The following is an 18137-nucleotide window of genomic DNA, read 5'->3' as shown; positions in this document are numbered from 1 at the left end:
CTTCTGGTCCAAAATCAAGTAAATAATAGTTATATTCACATTTTTTCAGTGTTTTTTATATTTCTCAGAAATTCATTAAAAAAGACCCTCTACTTTTGCCCCTTTCTAATCAATATGCTCATTGACCTTTTTGAGGCTAGAACTTGGTTATAATTCTCCATCTGCTTAAAATGCATCTTACTTATATACTTGTAAATTGAGGACTCCCTTAAATACATACATTTGGATTTTCCATTGAACAAAAGCTAAAACATATTATATGGAATCTAAAGTTTGATCTTTATGTGCATTTAAAGTATTCATAGAATAAGTTCATTTCATGTAACTTTTAACTTAATTTTCGGTTTCTTTTTTCTCTAAGGAGAGAGAAATTTTAAACAAAAAAGACCAAAATTTTATTTATTTCTTAGAAACATTCACTAGAATCACCTTCTTCTTTAGGGAAAAGAACATAGGGAATATATTCCTGAAGAAACAATGCAAATTTCAGAAAAGACAATCTCAGAAGAAGACCAAGAAAAGTTAATTGTAAAACAAAGAGTGGGAAGAACAAAGCGACCCAAAAAAGATAGATTGTCATGGCCAAAATTCCAGTCAATTAAAAATAAAAAGATCTTGGGGCACAGAAGATCTCATAGTACATCAGATGCATATGAGGACACCCTACAGGATATTTCCCCAACAAGCACTGATACTGAGTCTCAATTTCAACAAGAAAAAATCCAAACTAAAGAAAAAAAAGGAAGCCAAAAGAAACTGAAGTTCCCTAACATTGGATTCAAGATGCATAGAACAAAAACAGACATTGAAGACAAGCAGAGATCAGAAATAAAAACTGTGATACATACTGGAAAGGATAAAAAACAGAGAGAAGATATCAGCATGGAAACACCAGAAATATTAACCGTTGAGTATACTACTTCTCCGCTTGAAATACAAACAGGTGAAATACATGGCAGCATCAAAAAAGACATGGAAAATGGTTTACCGATCCATACAAAAAAATGCCCTGAAGTTGAAATTAGCATCAGAAAACAAAAAGGCCAGACAGCAACATCAAAGCACATTGATATTCAACAAGAAGTACCTGTTATAAAAACACAGATAGAAGAAACAATTTCAGAAACAGCAAGCAAACAAATACCTCAGGCTTTACCAAGAACACGAAAGAAGAAACAAAAAGGTTCTTCTGAACAAATACAAATTCAAAAACCGACCAAAATAGAACTACAACCTGAAGGAGTAGGCCCAATACAAAGAGAGATTAAAGACCATACACCTCCAAGTTCAATTCATGTAAAGGGACTAGAAATAGGAATAGCAAAGACAGAACAAAGCAAAACACCACAAGAAGCAGATTCAAGAGAAAGGCAGGTGGAGGATGAGACTCAAATATCAAAACTACAAAAAGCAAAGGTTGGAATAGCAATACCAAAAGGCAAAGGACCAGAAAGTGAAATCACATTAATAAAATTAGAAACTGACACTCCAAAGACAACACAGAAAACTGAAGAGGTTGGAATAAAAATGGAAGCAACAAAAAATGAAATAAAATCAGATATTATGGACATAGTGCCAGAAGACTCAGTATGGAAAATGCAAATGCCATCCCTGAAAATGCCCCAAAAACCTGAAATGGACCTTAAAGCCACGAAGGCGGACATCAGCACCCCATCAATGGATATTTCAGTGAAAAAGTCACAAATGGCATCTAAATTCCCACCTGATGAGGATAAAATTATAAATATTGAAAGTGAGATAAAAATAACAGAAAAGGATACAGAAGGAAAAGAGAGCAAATTCAAAATGCCAAAGCTCAGATTACCTACATTTACTTGGTCTACTACAAAAGATACAAGTGCAGAAGTAGCTGGTGAGGCACAACTCAAAACAGCACACATGACTATACCAACAGCTGGAAGAGAAGCAGACATAACACTGAAAGGATCTGACATACAGGCTCCAGGTCTGGACCTTGACATTGGGCAAGCACAGGTCAGTGTGTCAAAGAAAGAGCCAGAACTTTCACTGCCAAAGACCCAGGCTCAAATGAAAGAGGAAGATTTAGCAGTAAAAGTTCCAGAGCGGGAAGCCAGCCTTGAGGTAACTACAGGAAAAACTGAGGGAAAAGGGATGAAAATCCATAAGAAGAAAGTAAAGGTGCCAAAAATAGGATTTCCCAAACCGGATATAAATGCACCAACAGTAGATGTCACTGTACCAACTTGCATGGTCAGTATTCCCGAAGTGGACATAAAAGAAGGACCAGTGGCCACTGAAGTAGAAATCACTGAGCCAGATGACAAAGGTCCATATCTGGCGGGAAGCATGGACATAAAGGGAATACAAACACACTCACAAGTAACTGTGGAGGGTGAAGGTGAAATAAAATTGGCAGACAAAGAGGCCAAAGGCAAAGACAGCAAGTTCAAAATGCCCAAATTCGGCATGCCTTCCTTTGGCTGGTCCAGCTCCAAAGAGGCGCGGGTGGGAGCAGCCGATGTGGAGGTGAGCCTCACCGGGCCCCAGGTGACCTTGCCGGCCGCCAGCGTGGTAGCAGAGGTCAGCGCGCCTGCCGCTGAGATCCAGGCTCCCGCTGTGGACCTCGACATTGGGGTGTCTGCCAGCAAAGAGGGGGAGAAGGGGAAATTGAAGATGCCAAGCGTGACGCTTCCCAAGGTGAAGATGCCACCCGTGCAGGTCAGCCTGCCGAAGGCGGAGGCTGATGTGTCACTTCCCGACACCCAAGCTGAACTGAAAGGGGGAGACTTCGCAGTGAAGGTGCCAGCTGCAGAAGGCAGCATCGACATGCCTGCAGGCAAAGCCGAGAGCACAGGGATGAAAATCCACATGCCAAAAGTCAAGATGCCTAGTATGGGATTCTCCAAACCCGACATCAAAGCGCCCAAACGCGACGTGGACGTCACCTTACCCAAAGTCGACGTCACCCTGCCCACCTGCGAGGTCAGGCTTCCCCAAGCGGACCTCAAGGCGGGCCCCGTGGCCGGCGACATCAGCATCACCGCGCCGGATGTGAAGGCTCCTGCACTGGAAGGCAGCCTGGATGTGAAGACACCCCAGATTGACGCCGAAGCACCATCTGCCGAGATTGCAGTGGGCGCTGCCGAGCTGGACACCGGAGGCCTGAAAGGGAAGGTTAAGATGCCAAGATTTGACAAGCCAAAGTTTGGAGTTTCCCTCCCCAAAGGGCACGTGCCAGAAGGCAAGATCAGCCTGCCCGTGGTGGAAGGGGACCTTCCCAAAGCCAAAGTGACAGCCGAGGGGGCGGTCGTGTCGCTGGAGACCCCCGAGGTCCAGGTGAAAGCCGAGGTGCCAGACACCGAAGCCGATGTCTCCAGCTGGAAAGTGCAAATGCCATCCCTGAAAATGCCCAAAATGCCAAAAGCTGACGTCAAAGGCCCGAAGATGGACGTCAGCCTGCCATCGGTGGACGTCAGCCTGCCAAAGGTTGAGGTGGAGGTTGGAGGGCTGGAAGTTGCTGCTGGGAAGATGGAGGTTGAAGGTGAAACCAAACCTGGCGAGAAGGAGGCCAAAGGCAAAGACAGCAAGTTCAAAATGCCCAAATTCGGCATGCCTTCCTTTGGCTGGTCCAGCTCCAAAGAGGCGCGGGTGGGAGCAGCCGATGTGGAGGTGAGCCTCACCGGGCCCCAGGTGACCTTGCCGGCAGCCAGCGTGGTAGCAGAGGTCAGCGCGCCTGCCGCTGAGATCCAGGCTCCCGCTGTGGACCTCGACATTGGGGTGTCTGCCAGCAAAGAGGGGGAGAAGGGGAAATTGAAGATGCCAAGCGTGACGCTTCCCAAGGTGAAGATGCCACCCGTGCAGGTCAGCCTGCCGAAGGCGGAGGCTGATGTGTCACTTCCCGACACCCAAGCTGAATTGAAAGGGGGAGACTTCGCAGTGAAGGTGCCAGCTGCAGAAGGCAGCATCGACATGCCTGCAGGCAAAGCCGAGAGCACAGGGATGAAAATCCACATGCCAAAAGTCAAGATACCTAGTATAGGATTCTCCAAACCCGACATCAAAGCAGCCAAACTCGACGTGGACGTCACCTTACCCAAAGGCGACGTCATCTTGCCCACCTGCAAGGTCAGCCTTCCCCAAGTGGACCTGAAGGAAGGCCCTATGGACGGTGACATCAGCCTAACCACACCCAAAATCAAGGGACCCACAATTGAAGGCAGTCTGGATGTGAAGGTGCCCCAGATAGAACCTAAGGTGCCAACCGCTGAGGTTGCCATGCGTGGGCCCGAGCTGGACACCGGAAGCCTGAAAGGGAAGGTTAAGAAGCCTAAATTTCACAAGCCGAAGTTTGGAGTTTCCCTCCCCAAAGGGCACGTGCCAGAAGGCAAGATCAGCCTGCCCGTGGTGGAAGGGGACCTTCCCAAAGCCAAAGTGACAGCCGAGGGGGCGGTCGTGTCGCTGGAGACCCCCGAGGTCCAGGTGAAAGCCGAGGTGCCAGACACCGAAGCCGATGTCTCCAGCTGGAAAGTGCAAATGCCATCCCTGAAAATGCCCAAAATGCCAAAAGCTGACGTCAAAGGCCCGAAGATGGACGTCAGCCTGCCATCGGTGGACGTCAGCCTGCCAAAGGTTGAGGTGGAGGTTGGAGGGCTGGAAGTTGCTGCTGGGAAGATGGAGGTTGAAGGTGAAACCAAACCTGGCGAGAAGGAGGCCAAAGGCAAAGACAGCAAGTTCAAAATGCCCAAATTCGGCATGCCTTCCTTTGGCTGGTCCAGCTCCAAAGAGGCGCGGGTGGGAGCAGCCGATGTGGAGGTGAGCCTCACCGGGCCCCAGGTGACCTTGCCGGCAGCCAGCGTGGTAGCAGAGGTCAGCGCGCCTGCCGCTGAGATCCAGGCTCCCGCTGTGGACCTCGACATTGGGGTGTCTGCCAGCAAAGAGGGGGAGAAGGGGAAATTGAAGATGCCAAGCGTGACGCTTCCCAAGGTGAAGATGCCACCCGTGCAGGTCAGCCTGCCGAAGGCGGAGGCTGATGTGTCACTTCCCGACACCCAAGCTGAATTGAAAGGGGGAGACTTCGCAGTGAAGGTGCCAGCTGCAGAAGGCAGCATCGACATGCCTGCAGGCAAAGCCGAGAGCACAGGGATGAAAATCCACATGCCAAAAGTCAAGATGCCTAGTATGGGATTCTCCAAACCCGAGATCAAAGCGCCCAAACGCGACGTGGACGTCACCTTACCCAAAGTCGACGTCACCCTGCCCACCTGCGAGGTCAGGCTTCCCCAAGCGGACCTCAAGGCGGGCCCCGTGGCCGGCGACATCAGCATCACCGCGCCGGATGTGAAGGCTCCTGCACTGGAAGGCAGCCTGGATGTGAAGACACCCCAGATTGACGCCGAAGCACCATCTGCCGAGATTGCAGTGGGCGCTGCCGAGCTGGACACCGGAGGCCTGAAAGGGAAGGTTAAGATGCCAAGATTTGACAAGCCAAAGTTTGGAGTTTCCCTCCCCAAAGGGCACGTGCCAGAAGGCAAGATCAGCCTGCCCGTGGTGGAAGGGGACCTTCCCAAAGCCAAAGTGACAGCCGAGGGGGCGGTCGTGTCGCTGGAGACCCCCGAGGTCCAGGTGAAAGCCGAGGTGCCAGACACCGAAGCCGATGTCTCCAGCTGGAAAGTGCAAATGCCATCCCTGAAAATGCCCAAAATGCCAAAAGCTGACGTCAAAGGCCCGAAGATGGACGTCAGCCTGCCATCGGTGGACGTCAGCCTGCCAAAGGTTGAGGTGGAGGTTGGAGGGCTGGAAGTTGCTGCTGGGAAGATGGAGGTTGAAGGTGAAACCAAACCTGGCGAGAAGGAGGCCAAAGGCAAAGACAGCAAGTTCAAAATGCCCAAATTCGGCATGCCTTCCTTTGGCTGGTCCAGCTCCAAAGAGGCGCGGGTGGGAGCAGCCGATGTGGAGGTGAGCCTCACCGGGCCCCAGGTGACCTTGCCGGCCGCCAGCGTGGTAGCAGAGGTCAGCGCGCCTGCCGCTGAGATCCAGGCTCCCGCTGTGGACCTCGACATTGGGGTGTCTGCCAGCAAAGAGGGGGAGAAGGGGAAATTGAAGATGCCAAGCGTGACGCTTCCCAAGGTGAAGATGCCACCCGTGCAGGTCAGCCTGCCGAAGGCGGAGGCTGATGTGTCACTTCCCGACACCCAAGCTGAACTGAAAGGGGGAGACTTCGCAGTGAAGGTGCCAGCTGCAGAAGGCAGCATCGACATGCCTGCAGGCAAAGCCGAGAGCACAGGGATGAAAATCCACATGCCAAAAGTCAAGATGCCTAGTATGGGATTCTCCAAACCCGACATCAAAGCGCCCAAACGCGACGTGGACGTCACCTTACCCAAAGTCGACGTCACCCTGCCCACCTGCGAGGTCAGGCTTCCCCAAGCGGACCTCAAGGCGGGCCCCGTGGCCGGCGACATCAGCATCACCGCGCCGGATGTGAAGGCTCCTGCACTGGAAGGCAGCCTGGATGTGAAGACACCCCAGATTGACGCCGAAGCACCATCTGCCGAGATTGCAGTGGGCGCTGCCGAGCTGGACACCGGAGGCCTGAAAGGGAAGGTTAAGATGCCAAGATTTGACAAGCCAAAGTTTGGAGTTTCCCTCCCCAAAGGGCACGTGCCAGAAGGCAAGATCAGCCTGCCCGTGGTGGAAGGGGACCTTCCCAAAGCCAAAGTGACAGCCGAGGGGGCGGTCGTGTCGCTGGAGACCCCCGAGGTCCAGGTGAAAGCCGAGGTGCCAGACACCGAAGCCGATGTCTCCAGCTGGAAAGTGCAAATGCCATCCCTGAAAATGCCCAAAATGCCAAAAGCTGACGTCAAAGGCCCGAAGATGGACGTCAGCCTGCCATCGGTGGACGTCAGCCTGCCAAAGGTTGAGGTGGAGGTTGGAGGGCTGGAAGTTGCTGCTGGGAAGATGGAGGTTGAAGGTGAAACCAAACCTGGCGAGAAGGAGGCCAAAGGCAAAGACAGCAAGTTCAAAATGCCCAAATTCGGCATGCCTTCCTTTGGCTGGTCCAGCTCCAAAGAGGCGCGGGTGGGAGCAGCCGATGTGGAGGTGAGCCTCACCGGGCCCCAGGTGACCTTGCCGGCCGCCAGCGTGGTAGCAGAGGTCAGCGCGCCTGCCGCTGAGATCCAGGCTCCCGCTGTGGACCTCGACATTGGGGTGTCTGCCAGCAAAGAGGGGGAGAAGGGGAAATTGAAGATGCCAAGCGTGACGCTTCCCAAGGTGAAGATGCCACCCGTGCAGGTCAGCCTGCCGAAGGCGGAGGCTGATGTGTCACTTCCCGACACCCAAGCTGAATTGAAAGGGGGAGACTTCGCAGTGAAGGTGCCAGCTGCAGAAGGCAGCATCGACATGCCTGCAGGCAAAGCCGAGAGCACAGGGATGAAAATCCACATGCCAAAAGTCAAGATGCCTAGTATGGGTTTCTCCAAACCCGACATCAAAGCGCCCAAACTCGACGTGGACGTCACCTTACCCAAAGTCGACGTCACCCTGCCCACCTGCGAGGTCAGGCTTCCCCAAGCGGACCTCAAGGCGGGCCCCGTGGCCGGCGACATCAGCATCACCGCGCCGGATGTGAAGGCTCCTGCACTGGAAGGCAGCCTGGATGTGAAGACACCCCAGATTGACGCCGAAGCACCATCTGCCGAGATTGCAGTGGGCGCTGCCGAGCTGGACACCGGAGGCCTGAAAGGGAAGGTTAAGATGCCAAGATTTGACAAGCCAAAGTTTGGAGTTTCCCTCCCCAAAGGGCACGTGCCAGAAGGCAAGATCAGCCTGCCCGTGGTGGAAGGGGACCTTCCCAAAGCCAAAGTGACAGCCGAGGGGGCGGTCGTGTCGCTGGAGACCCCCGAGGTCCAGGTGAAAGCCGAGGTGCCAGACACCGAAGCCGATGTCTCCAGCTGGAAAGTGCAAATGCCATCCCTGAAAATGCCCAAAATGCCAAAAGCTGACGTCAAAGGCCCGAAGATGGACGTCAGCCTGCCATCGGTGGACGTCAGCCTGCCAAAGGTTGAGGTGGAGGTTGGAGGGCTGGAAGTTGCTGCTGGGAAGATGGAGGTTGAAGGTGAAACCAAACCTGGCGAGAAGGAGGCCAAAGGCAAAGACAGCAAGTTCAAAATGCCCAAATTCGGCATGCCTTCCTTTGGCTGGTCCAGCTCCAAAGAGGCGCGGGTGGGAGCAGCCGATGTGGAGGTGAGCCTCACCGGGCCCCAGGTGACCTTGCCGGCCGCCAGCGTGGTAGCAGAGGTCAGCGCGCCTGCCGCTGAGATCCAGGCTCCCGCTGTGGACCTCGACATTGGGGTGTCTGCCAGCAAAGAGGGGGAGGCCTGAAAGGGAAGGTTAAGATGCCAAGATTTGACAAGCCAAAGTTTGGAGTTTCCCTCCCCAAAGGGCACGTGCCAGAAGGCAAGATCAGCCTGCCCGTGGTGGAAGGGGACCTTCCCAAAGCCAAAGTGACAGCCGAGGGGGCGGTCGTGTCGCTGGAGACCCCCGAGGTCCAGGTGAAAGCCGAGGTGCCAGACACCGAAGCCGATGTCTCCAGCTGGAAAGTGCAAATGCCATCCCTGAAAATGCCCAAAATGCCAAAAGCTGACGTCAAAGGCCCGAAGATGGACGTCAGCCTGCCATCGGTGGACGTCAGCCTGCCAAAGGTTGAGGTGGAGGTTGGAGGGCTGGAAGTTGCTGCTGGGAAGATGGAGGTTGAAGGTGAAACCAAACCTGGCGAGAAGGAGGCCAAAGGCAAAGACAGCAAGTTCAAAATGCCCAAATTCGGCATGCCTTCCTTTGGCTGGTCCAGCTCCAAAGAGGCGCGGGTGGGAGCAGCCGATGTGGAGGTGAGCCTCACCGGGCCCCAGGTGACCTTGCCGGCCGCCAGCGTGGTAGCAGAGGTCAGCGCGCCTGCCGCTGAGATCCAGGCTCCCGCTGTGGACCTCGACATTGGGGTGTCTGCCAGCAAAGAGGGGGAGAAGGGGAAATTGAAGATGCCAAGCGTGACGCTTCCCAAGGTGAAGATGCCACCCGTGCAGGTCAGCCTGCCGAAGGCGGAGGCTGATGTGTCACTTCCCGACACCCAAGCTGAACTGAAAGGGGGAGACTTCGCAGTGAAGGTGCCAGCTGCAGAAGGCAGCATCGACATGCCTGCAGGCAAAGCCGAGAGCAGAGGGATGAAAATCCACATGCCAAAAGTCAAGATGCCTAGTATGGGTTTCTCCAAACCCGACATCAAAGCGCCCAAACTCGACGTGGACGTCACCTTACCCAAAGTCGACGTCACCCTGCCCACCTGCGAGGTCAGGCTTCCCCAAGCGGACCTCAAGGCGGGCCCCGTGGCCGGCGACATCAGCATCACCGCGCCGGATGTGAAAGCTCCTGCACTGGAAGGCAGCCTGGATGTGAAGACACCCCAGATTGACGCCGAAGCACCATCTGCCGAGATTGCAGTGGGCGCTGCCGAGCTGGACACCGGAGGCCTGAAAGGGAAGGTTAAGATGCCAAGATTTGACAAGCCAAAGTTTGGAGTTTCCCTCCCCAAAGGGCACGTGCCAGAAGGCAAGATCAGCCTGCCCGTGGTGGAAGGGGACCTTCCCAAAGCCAAAGTGACAGCCGAGGGGGCGGTCGTGTCGCTGGAGACCCCCGAGGTCCAGGTGAAAGCCGAGGTGCCAGACACCGAAGCCGATGTCTCCAGCTGGAAAGTGCAAATGCCATCCCTGAAAATGCCCAAAATGCCAAAAGCTGACGTCAAAGGCCCGAAGATGGACGTCAGCCTGCCATCGGTGGACGTCAGCCTGCCAAAGGTTGAGGTGGAGGTTGGAGGGCTGGAAGTTGCTGCTGGGAAGATGGAGGTTGAAGGTGAAACCAAACCTGGCGAGAAGGAGGCCAAAGGCAAAGACAGCAAGTTCAAAATGCCCAAATTCGGCATGCCTTCCTTTGGCTGGTCCAGCTCCAAAGAGGCGCGAGAGGGAGCAGCCGATGTGGAGGTGAGCCTCACCGGGCCCCAGGTGACCTTGCCGGCCGCCAGCGTGGTAGCAGAGGTCAGCGCGCCTGCCGCTGAGATCCAGGCTCCCGCTGTGGACCTCGACATTGGGGTGTCTGCCAGCAAAGAGGGGGAGAAGGGGAAATTGAAGATGCCAAGCGTGACGCTTCCCAAGGTGAAGATGCCACCCGTGCAGGTCAGCCTGCCGAAGGCGGAGGCTGATGTGTCACTTCCCGACACCCAAGCTGAATTGAAAGGGGGAGACTTCGCAGTGAAGGTGCCAGCTGCAGAAGGCAGCATCGACATGCCTGCAGGCAAAGCCGAGAGCACAGGGATGAAAATCCACATGCCAAAAGTCAAGATGCCTAGTATGGGATTCTCCAAACCCGAGATCAAAGCGCCCAAACGCGACGTGGACGTCACCTTACCCAAAGTCGACGTCACCCTGCCCACCTGCGAGGTCAGGCTTCCCCAAGCGGACCTCAAGGCGGGCCCCGTGGCCGGCGACATCAGCATCACCGCGCCGGATGTGAAGGCTCCTGCACTGGAAGGCAGCCTGGATGTGAAGACACCCCAGATTGACGCCGAAGCACCATCTGCCGAGATTGCAGTGGGCGCTGCCGAGCTGGACACCGGAGGCCTGAAAGGGAAGGTTAAGATGCCAAGATTTGACAAGCCAAAGTTTGGAGTTTCCCTCCCCAAAGGGCACGTGCCAGAAGGCAAGATCAGCCTGCCCGTGGTGGAAGGGGACCTTCCCAAAGCCAAAGTGACAGCCGAGGGGGCGGTCGTGTCGCTGGAGACCCCCGAGGTCCAGGTGAAAGCCGAGGTGCCAGACACCGAAGCCGATGTCTCCAGCTGGAAAGTGCAAATGCCATCCCTGAAAATGCCCAAAATGCCAAAAGCTGACGTCAAAGGCCCGAAGATGGACGTCAGCCTGCCATCGGTGGACGTCAGCCTGCCAAAGGTTGAGGTGGAGGTTGGAGGGCTGGAAGTTGCTGCTGGGAAGATGGAGGTTGAAGGTGAAACCAAACCTGGCGAGAAGGAGGCCAAAGGCAAAGACAGCAAGTTCAAAATGCCCAAATTCGGCATGCCTTCCTTTGGCTGGTCCAGCTCCAAAGAGGCGCGGGTGGGAGCAGCCGATGTGGAGGTGAGCCTCACCGGGCCCCAGGTGACCTTGCCGGCCGCCAGCGTGGTAGCAGAGGTCAGCGCGCCTGCCGCTGAGATCCAGGCTCCCGCTGTGGACCTCGACATTGGGGTGTCTGCCAGCAAAGAGGGGGAGAAGGGGAAATTGAAGATGCCTCATTTTAGAATGCCGAAGGTGTCACTTTCAAAGATTTCAAAAATGCCAGGGAGTCATCCCAAATTAGAAAGTGATATTTCTGAATCTATGGTGGATCCAAATATTATATTGGAAGGAGAACCATTCCCAATATCAAGGGCAGGAAGCAATGTTGATGTTCCTGACGTGAAAGGAGATCTTGGCGGCACTAATATCAATTTACCTAAATTCAGGATTCCTAGTTTGGGCTTTTCTAAACTTGATATTAGCTCCCCGAAGTCGGACCAGGGTTCCAGTTTACCAAGTGTTGATGTCATGCTTACTAAATATCAAATGAGTACTGAAGTCCCTGAGATCAAATCTGACACTGACATTAGTGATGGAACCCTTTCTCAGGGTGAAACTCAAGTTGCAGCAACACGAAGTTCTGCTGAGCCCAAGTATCCAGAAGTGCATGCTGATATTTCTGTGGAAGATACAGATGTTAATGTTGAAGTTTTGGAAGGGAAGGTTAAAATACCCAAGTTTCATAAACCCAAATTTGGTGTTTCTCTAGGTCAGGGTAAAATTGGGAAGACCGATCTGAACTTAACCGAAACGGAGACTGCCACTCCTGCGGCAAAGTTGGGAGCTGATGTCAGTGACATATCAATTGAAACTCCATCTTTTGATTTTAAATCTAAAGTATCTAGTTCAGAAATTGAAGTGTCAGACTTAATATTGCCAATGCCAACACTCAAAATGCCTCATAAGCCTAAAGCTGAAGGGAAAGCACCAAGTGTGGGCATCAGTGTCCCATTAGATGATGTTCAAATGTCAAAGGCAGAGATGGACATTCATGGACCAGATCTGGAAAGTAAAGCAGTAAAGGGAGAGGGTGAAGTTAAATTAGAAGAAAAAGACCCTGAAGGCAAGGAAAGCAAGTTCAAAATGCCCAAATTCAAACTGCCCTCTTTCAGTTGGTCACCAAAGAAAGAAGCCATTGTTCAATCTGATATTGAAGGAACCCTGGAGGGGCGTATCTTGACCTCACCATCAGGAGAAACAGAATCTGAACTAATACAACCTGTCCCTGAGAATCAGGGAGTAAGTGTGGAACTGGATAGTGAGGTATCTTTAGGAAAGGATGGTGAAAAGGGCAAAATGAAAAAGCCTCAGTTTATCATGCCAAAGATCTCACTTCCTAAGATGAAGGGTCACAAAGTCAAAATAGACACTGATACTAGTGGCTCAGCACTAGAAACAGAAGGAGATGGTTTGCTACAGATGTCAGGGAAAGGAAGCAGTGGAGATAAAGCTGGAGTGGGCATAAAAATGCCAAAAGTTAAGATCCCTACGTTGGAATTTTCCAAACCAGAAATCAAAGCCACCAGACAGGACCTGGACATCAGCTCCCCTAAAACTGATGCTGCAGTTCCTCCTTGTGATGTAAGCCTTCAAGAAGCTGACCTGAAATTGAGGTCTACTGACGATGGTGTCGGCCTGTCAGCCTCAGATATCAAGAGTCCAACAGCAAAAGGCTCCATACAGTTGAAGGGTCCAGACACAGGATTTGAAGGACCATCAGCTGGTATTGGTGAGGGTGGAGTAGAAATAAAAGTTGAAGACCTTGAAGGGAAGACCAAAACGACCAAATTGCAAAAGCCAAAGTTTGGCATTTCACATTCTAAAGGGAAAGCAATGGAGGCTGAATCAGGAACTGAAGTTCCTCACCTGAAAGTGATGACTGATATTACTGAAATTGCTGTGGAAGCACCAACTTTAGAAGTTAAGTCTATCATCCCTGGTGCAGAAACAGAAGCTGCAAGCTATAAAATCAAAACGCACCAAATGTCTGAAACTGAGTTTAAAGCAGCAAAGGTTGACGTGAGGCTTCCATCAGTTGATGTTTCTCTTCCCAAGACCGAGATTCAAGGTTCTGACATGGCAGTGAAGCCTGAAGGAGAAATCAAACCTGGAGATACAGATGGAGATGAGAAAGAAGGGCATTTCAAACGGCCAAAATTTAAACTACCATCATTTAGTTGGTCACCAAAGAAGGAGGCAACTATTAAAGCTGATTCAGAAGCACCACTGGAAGAACGTGAAATTACTGTAGCTCCAGGCAAAATGGACCCCAAGCTAACAGTAATTCCAGCTGAGGATCAGGGTTCTAGTGTAGATCCTGATATTAAAGTATCAACTGGAAAAGAAGAACAAAAAAGTCAAATGAAAAAGCCTCAGTTTGCCATGCCTAAAATATCACTCTCTAAAATAAAGGTTCCTAAATCTCAGGTTAATTTGCCCAAAGGGGAAGCTGATAGAGATGACTCAGTACAGATACCCGATATAGAAAGCAGTTATAGAGAAAGCATGGACGAGGGGACACAAATAAGCATAAAACCATCAAAAGTGAAAATCCCTACTTTGGAATTTTCCAAACCAGAGATCAAACCCCCGAACGTAGACATAGATGTTAGTGTATCAAAGGCTGACACCACTCTTCCTCCACTTGATGCTGGTGTCTATCAAGCTGACCATACAGTAGGGGCTGGCAGTGAAGATAGCAGTCTGAAAACAGATATTAAGCTTCCTGAAAAAGAAGCACCCATTACGCTGAAGAGTCCAGGATCAGATACTGAAGGACCGTCAGCTGGGGATGGAGCAGAGGCGAAAGTTGAAGATCTTGAAGGGAAAATTAAAATGCCTAGATTCCAGAAGCCAAAGTTTGGGATCTCCCTTACAAAAGGGAAAGGGCCTGAGACTGAGATCAGCTTACCCAAAATAGAAGCTGAGGTTCCTCAGCTTAAATTGACAACAGATATTACCGACATTGCAATGGACACTTCAGTACCAAAAGTTAAATCTGATGTTTCTGCTGAAGGACTAGAGGCTTCGTGTCACTTGCCTGCAGCTGACATTAAGGCTCCAGAGGTGGACATTAGTCTCCCATCAGTTTCTGATTCAATGGCAGAGGTGGCAGTTCTAAGCCCTGAGGGGAAAGATATGAAAATGGAAGGAGAACACGAAACAAAGTCTGGGGACATTCAGACTGGAGAACATCAGGGCTGGTTTAAAATGCCCAAATTCAGAATGCCAGCATTTGGTCGTTCATCTTCAAAGGAAAAAAGAAGTGACGCTGACTTTGAAGGAAGTCTGGAAAAGGCTCAGGTAAGTGTTCCTTCTGTGGAAATACAAGGTGAAGTAAGTGCTCCTGAAAATGCAAACTTGTTGCCACAGGTGGACGCTGAATCTGCTGCTGGAAAAGCTGTTTTGGAAAGTACAATGCCATCTGTTCAAGGAGAGATTCCGAAATTGGGAGTTTCAGTACCCAAAATAAAGAGTTCTGATGTCAGTTTGTCAAAGTTTGAAGCAGATGTTTCACTAACTGCAGAAAAATCAGGCACTGATGTGAGTTTTCCAAAAACTGAAACTTATGCTGATGTAGTTAAGCGCAGTGCTGACGGACAAAAATTACAAGTTCACATGTCAAAAACTGCAGGTCCTCAGGTAGAACTCACAGCATCAGAAAGTAGTGCTTCAAAAACTATTGCGCTTCCCGGATATGATCTGACCCTTCAAGAACACAAAGCCAAATCCGAGTGTGTAGCGGTCCCAGCAGCAGAATGTCCCATGGGACTGAAGAGTCCAGACACAGGAGCCAGTGCACCATCGGGGGGAAGCGCTGTGGATGGGGCACAAGGGAAATCAGACTTTGCTTTTCCAGAGGCAGAGCTGGACATTCAAGGCCTAGCTACGTCACTTAAAACTGAAAAGGGAACGGGTGAGATCAAATCTGCAGGAAAGGATGTCCAAGGAAAAGAAAGTAAATTCAAAATCCCAAAATTCAGTGTACCTTCACTTGGGTGGTCTGCAGCAAAGGAAACAGGAGATGGTTCACTGCCTGAAACTGAAATAGGTAGAGCAGAAATCCAGTTTCAAAAAGAGGAAGGATCTGTTGATCTGAAAGGTCCAAAGACAGAACTTAAGGAACCATCAACCAGAATTTCAGTGGACAGTCCAGACCAACAAAGTGAGCCGGAGATAAATGTTAAAATTCCCAAACTGAGAATACCAAGTTTCACTTACAGTGCACTCCCACCTGAAGTTGATGTTTTGACATCCAAAATGACAATAGATGCTGAAGGAGCTGCTGTTGACACTGAAGCACAAATACTAGAAGTGAGAAGTGCAGTCCCTCCAGAAATGCCGGAGGCTGTAGGTGGGACTGTACAAAGGTCAACAGCCAGCAGTCCACCATCAACTGAGCTTGATGTTAAAACAACACAGGTGGAAATTATGCTGCCTGCCGCAGAGTTTTGTATTCCAAAACCTGCACTAGACAGTCCAAGGTCGCATGTAGAGAGCAAAGAAATAAAGATTGATGGTAATGTTGACTCTGGACGTATTGACATTGAAAAACATGAAACTTACTCCACTCAGATAGTGAAAGAATCTGAGATTCTTCCATCAGAAATCAAAACCGCTACTTTTGGCTTTTCACTTCTCAAAGCGAAGATTCCTGAATCGCAGATTAACTTAGATATACCAGTCAAACAGCAGTCATACACAGAATATAAAAGTGCTGTGTTTGAGAGTGAAGTTCACCAAGTTAAACACTCTGATGACCGTTCAGGAACAGCGATGGAAAGGACTGATACTGCTGAGCATGCATTACTTGATAAGCCACGGTGCGAGACTGAAGAATCAGGTATGGCAGCATCTGCCAACGTTAGTTTGCCAGAACCGAAAACCTTTGCAGTTGAAATACAGCCTTCCAGCAAATTGGAAGAAGGTCCTCTTGATAAGCAACCAGAAGAAGTAACTGTATCTCCTCTTTCTAAAGACAGTGAAGTAGCTGAAGTACCAGAAGATGAAACAAAAGATATGAAGGATCAAAAAGAAAAACCTGATAGTAAAAGATCTCCTGGAAGATTCAAGTTTTGGCTTCCAAGCATTGGATTTTCTTCCTCTGTTGATGACACAAGCATGGACTCCAAAACCGAAGTAAAAAAACCAGGTCCAGAAGAAACACAACCCGCTGATACATCAACATCAGATCCTGACTCTTTGAAGCAGACTGAAAAAACTGGATGGTTTAAATTTCCCAAACTAGGTTTTACATCTCCATCAAAAAAGGCCAAGACGGCTGACAAGGAAGAGACAAATCTAAAAGAAAGGAAAAATTCAGATGAAGAAAGCCCCTCAGAGACTCACGATACATTTTTTGATGCAAAAGAAAGCTTATCACCTAAAGAAGACGACGAAACAGGGACCTCATCAGATGTTCGAGTTTCTCATGTTATTGTTACATCGTCAGCAAGAACAGAACTAATATTATTGGAAGAGGAAAAAGCTAGTCGACAAAATATTCCTGAAGCTGAAACCAAATGAGGATTTTTCTTGACTAAAACACGTATTGGAAATTTGGGAGCAGACTGTATTAGAAGAAAAGACATGCAGAAATATGTTACCAAGATTTTTCAAAGAACTGAAAATGAAACTACATCTAGAACTGAAATGTATCGAGTCTAAAGAACATTCTTCACTACAGTTGCATTTTCAAGTACATAAATGTGTCACATAGTGGCTCCTATTAAAGACATTTGTTTCTAGGATGTGCTCCAGAAGGAACAACTACTAAGGAAAACGAGGTGTTCATAGTTAATTAATAAAGTTCAATCACAATTCTCTTGATCATGCAGAATGAACCATCGAATGGAGCAAAGATGCTGATTCATTTTAGATGTCTAAAACATGCCAATTATGTTTAGGCTGTGATTATTTGCCGAAAAGAGTATGAAGCTACTGCTATGAGGACTTGAAACATATTTACCTGTTTAGATTGTATTTTAAAATGTATTTCCATCCTGAAATTGCTTTTTTAAATAGATTTTCTTTATGTCAGATAGAGTTATATGTGTATTCCACGGTCATTTTAAAATGTAGAACAAACAGAAATAATAGCTAGGGCGATACTTTTTTCCTTTTGTTTTTTTGGTTAATAGGGTGATTACTGTTTAATCTTAAAAGCCAAAAGACTGTTGTGAAAAGATATATAGTTGATTTGTATCAAAATGCCAAAATAAAGGATGGCAACTGAGGAGAGTAACAAGAATTGGGGGTAATAAGGTTCATGATGTATATACGTACCAAATGAGTTCATGCGCAGAATGAAGTATATGATCTATAGCACTTCAGTGGAATCACTCTAAAGCTTTTCTAGAAAAATAAGATGTATATAGTTATATACTTTTTTGTTTATATTAAAGCCTCTCTCAAGTGCACAACCAAACAAAAAGGTACATACCTGATAGCATTCACTGTACATGTATTATTATAATGTCAAATGTATTCTCAATTCACAGTAAATTCACTGTATGGATAATAAATGCGGTAACATTATTGTTGTGATCAGTCTTTTTTTTTGGAAACTGCAGTGCAAAGTATTTCAGACATTGCTTACAGACCTAGGGAAAGGTTGGGGTAAGTCTAATTCTCTGCTGAACCTGATTAAATATGCTCTGGGAGTCTGGGGGGGGAGGCGCTTTAATTAAAGTGCCTGGAGCATCTCATGTATCAGCGTCCCTGGGCTTAAAAATTGCAGCAGGGTTGCCTTAAATAAAGTTCAATGAGCTTTACTTCAAGCACCCCCGCCACCATTTTTCACTGCAGGGATGCTGATACATGAGATGTTGGAGTCTGCTGAAACATGGTTATTACCACACCCTAGCAAACTGGATTAATCGAGCTTGCTCCAATGCACTGTAATTATAGCGCATCAGAGTAGCCTCGCAGTTTAAGTATAGGTGCCAGATGCAACTTGTGCTTGGACTTGATGGGACCGCAGGTGGTTAAGACATTGGTACTGGTTAC

The 18137-nt window shown here is 49.4% G+C and overlaps 1 protein-coding gene across 1 annotated transcript in view; it reads left to right on the top strand.

Annotated features, from left to right (window-relative positions):
- Positions 1 to 17666, top strand: part of AHNAK2 (AHNAK nucleoprotein 2) — a 99598-nt gene extending 81932 nt beyond the window's left edge. The window contains 2 exon segments of the mRNA XM_090034156.1: positions 442 to 8358; positions 8361 to 17666. Of these exon segments, the coding sequence (XP_089890282.1) occupies positions 442 to 8358; positions 8361 to 16655 (16212 nt within the window). The 3' untranslated portion in view covers positions 16656 to 17666.
- The last annotated feature ends 471 nt before the right edge of the window (positions 17667 to 18137 follow it).

Source organism: Crocodylus siamensis, chromosome 2, assembly GCF_052110815.1.
Source record: "Crocodylus siamensis isolate JL-2025a chromosome 2, ASM5211081v1, whole genome shotgun sequence".
Lineage (NCBI taxonomy): Eukaryota > Metazoa > Chordata > Crocodylia > Crocodylidae > Crocodylus > Crocodylus siamensis.
Note: the sequence above shows the minus strand (reverse complement) of the source record. Positions and strands in the feature narration are given on the sequence as shown.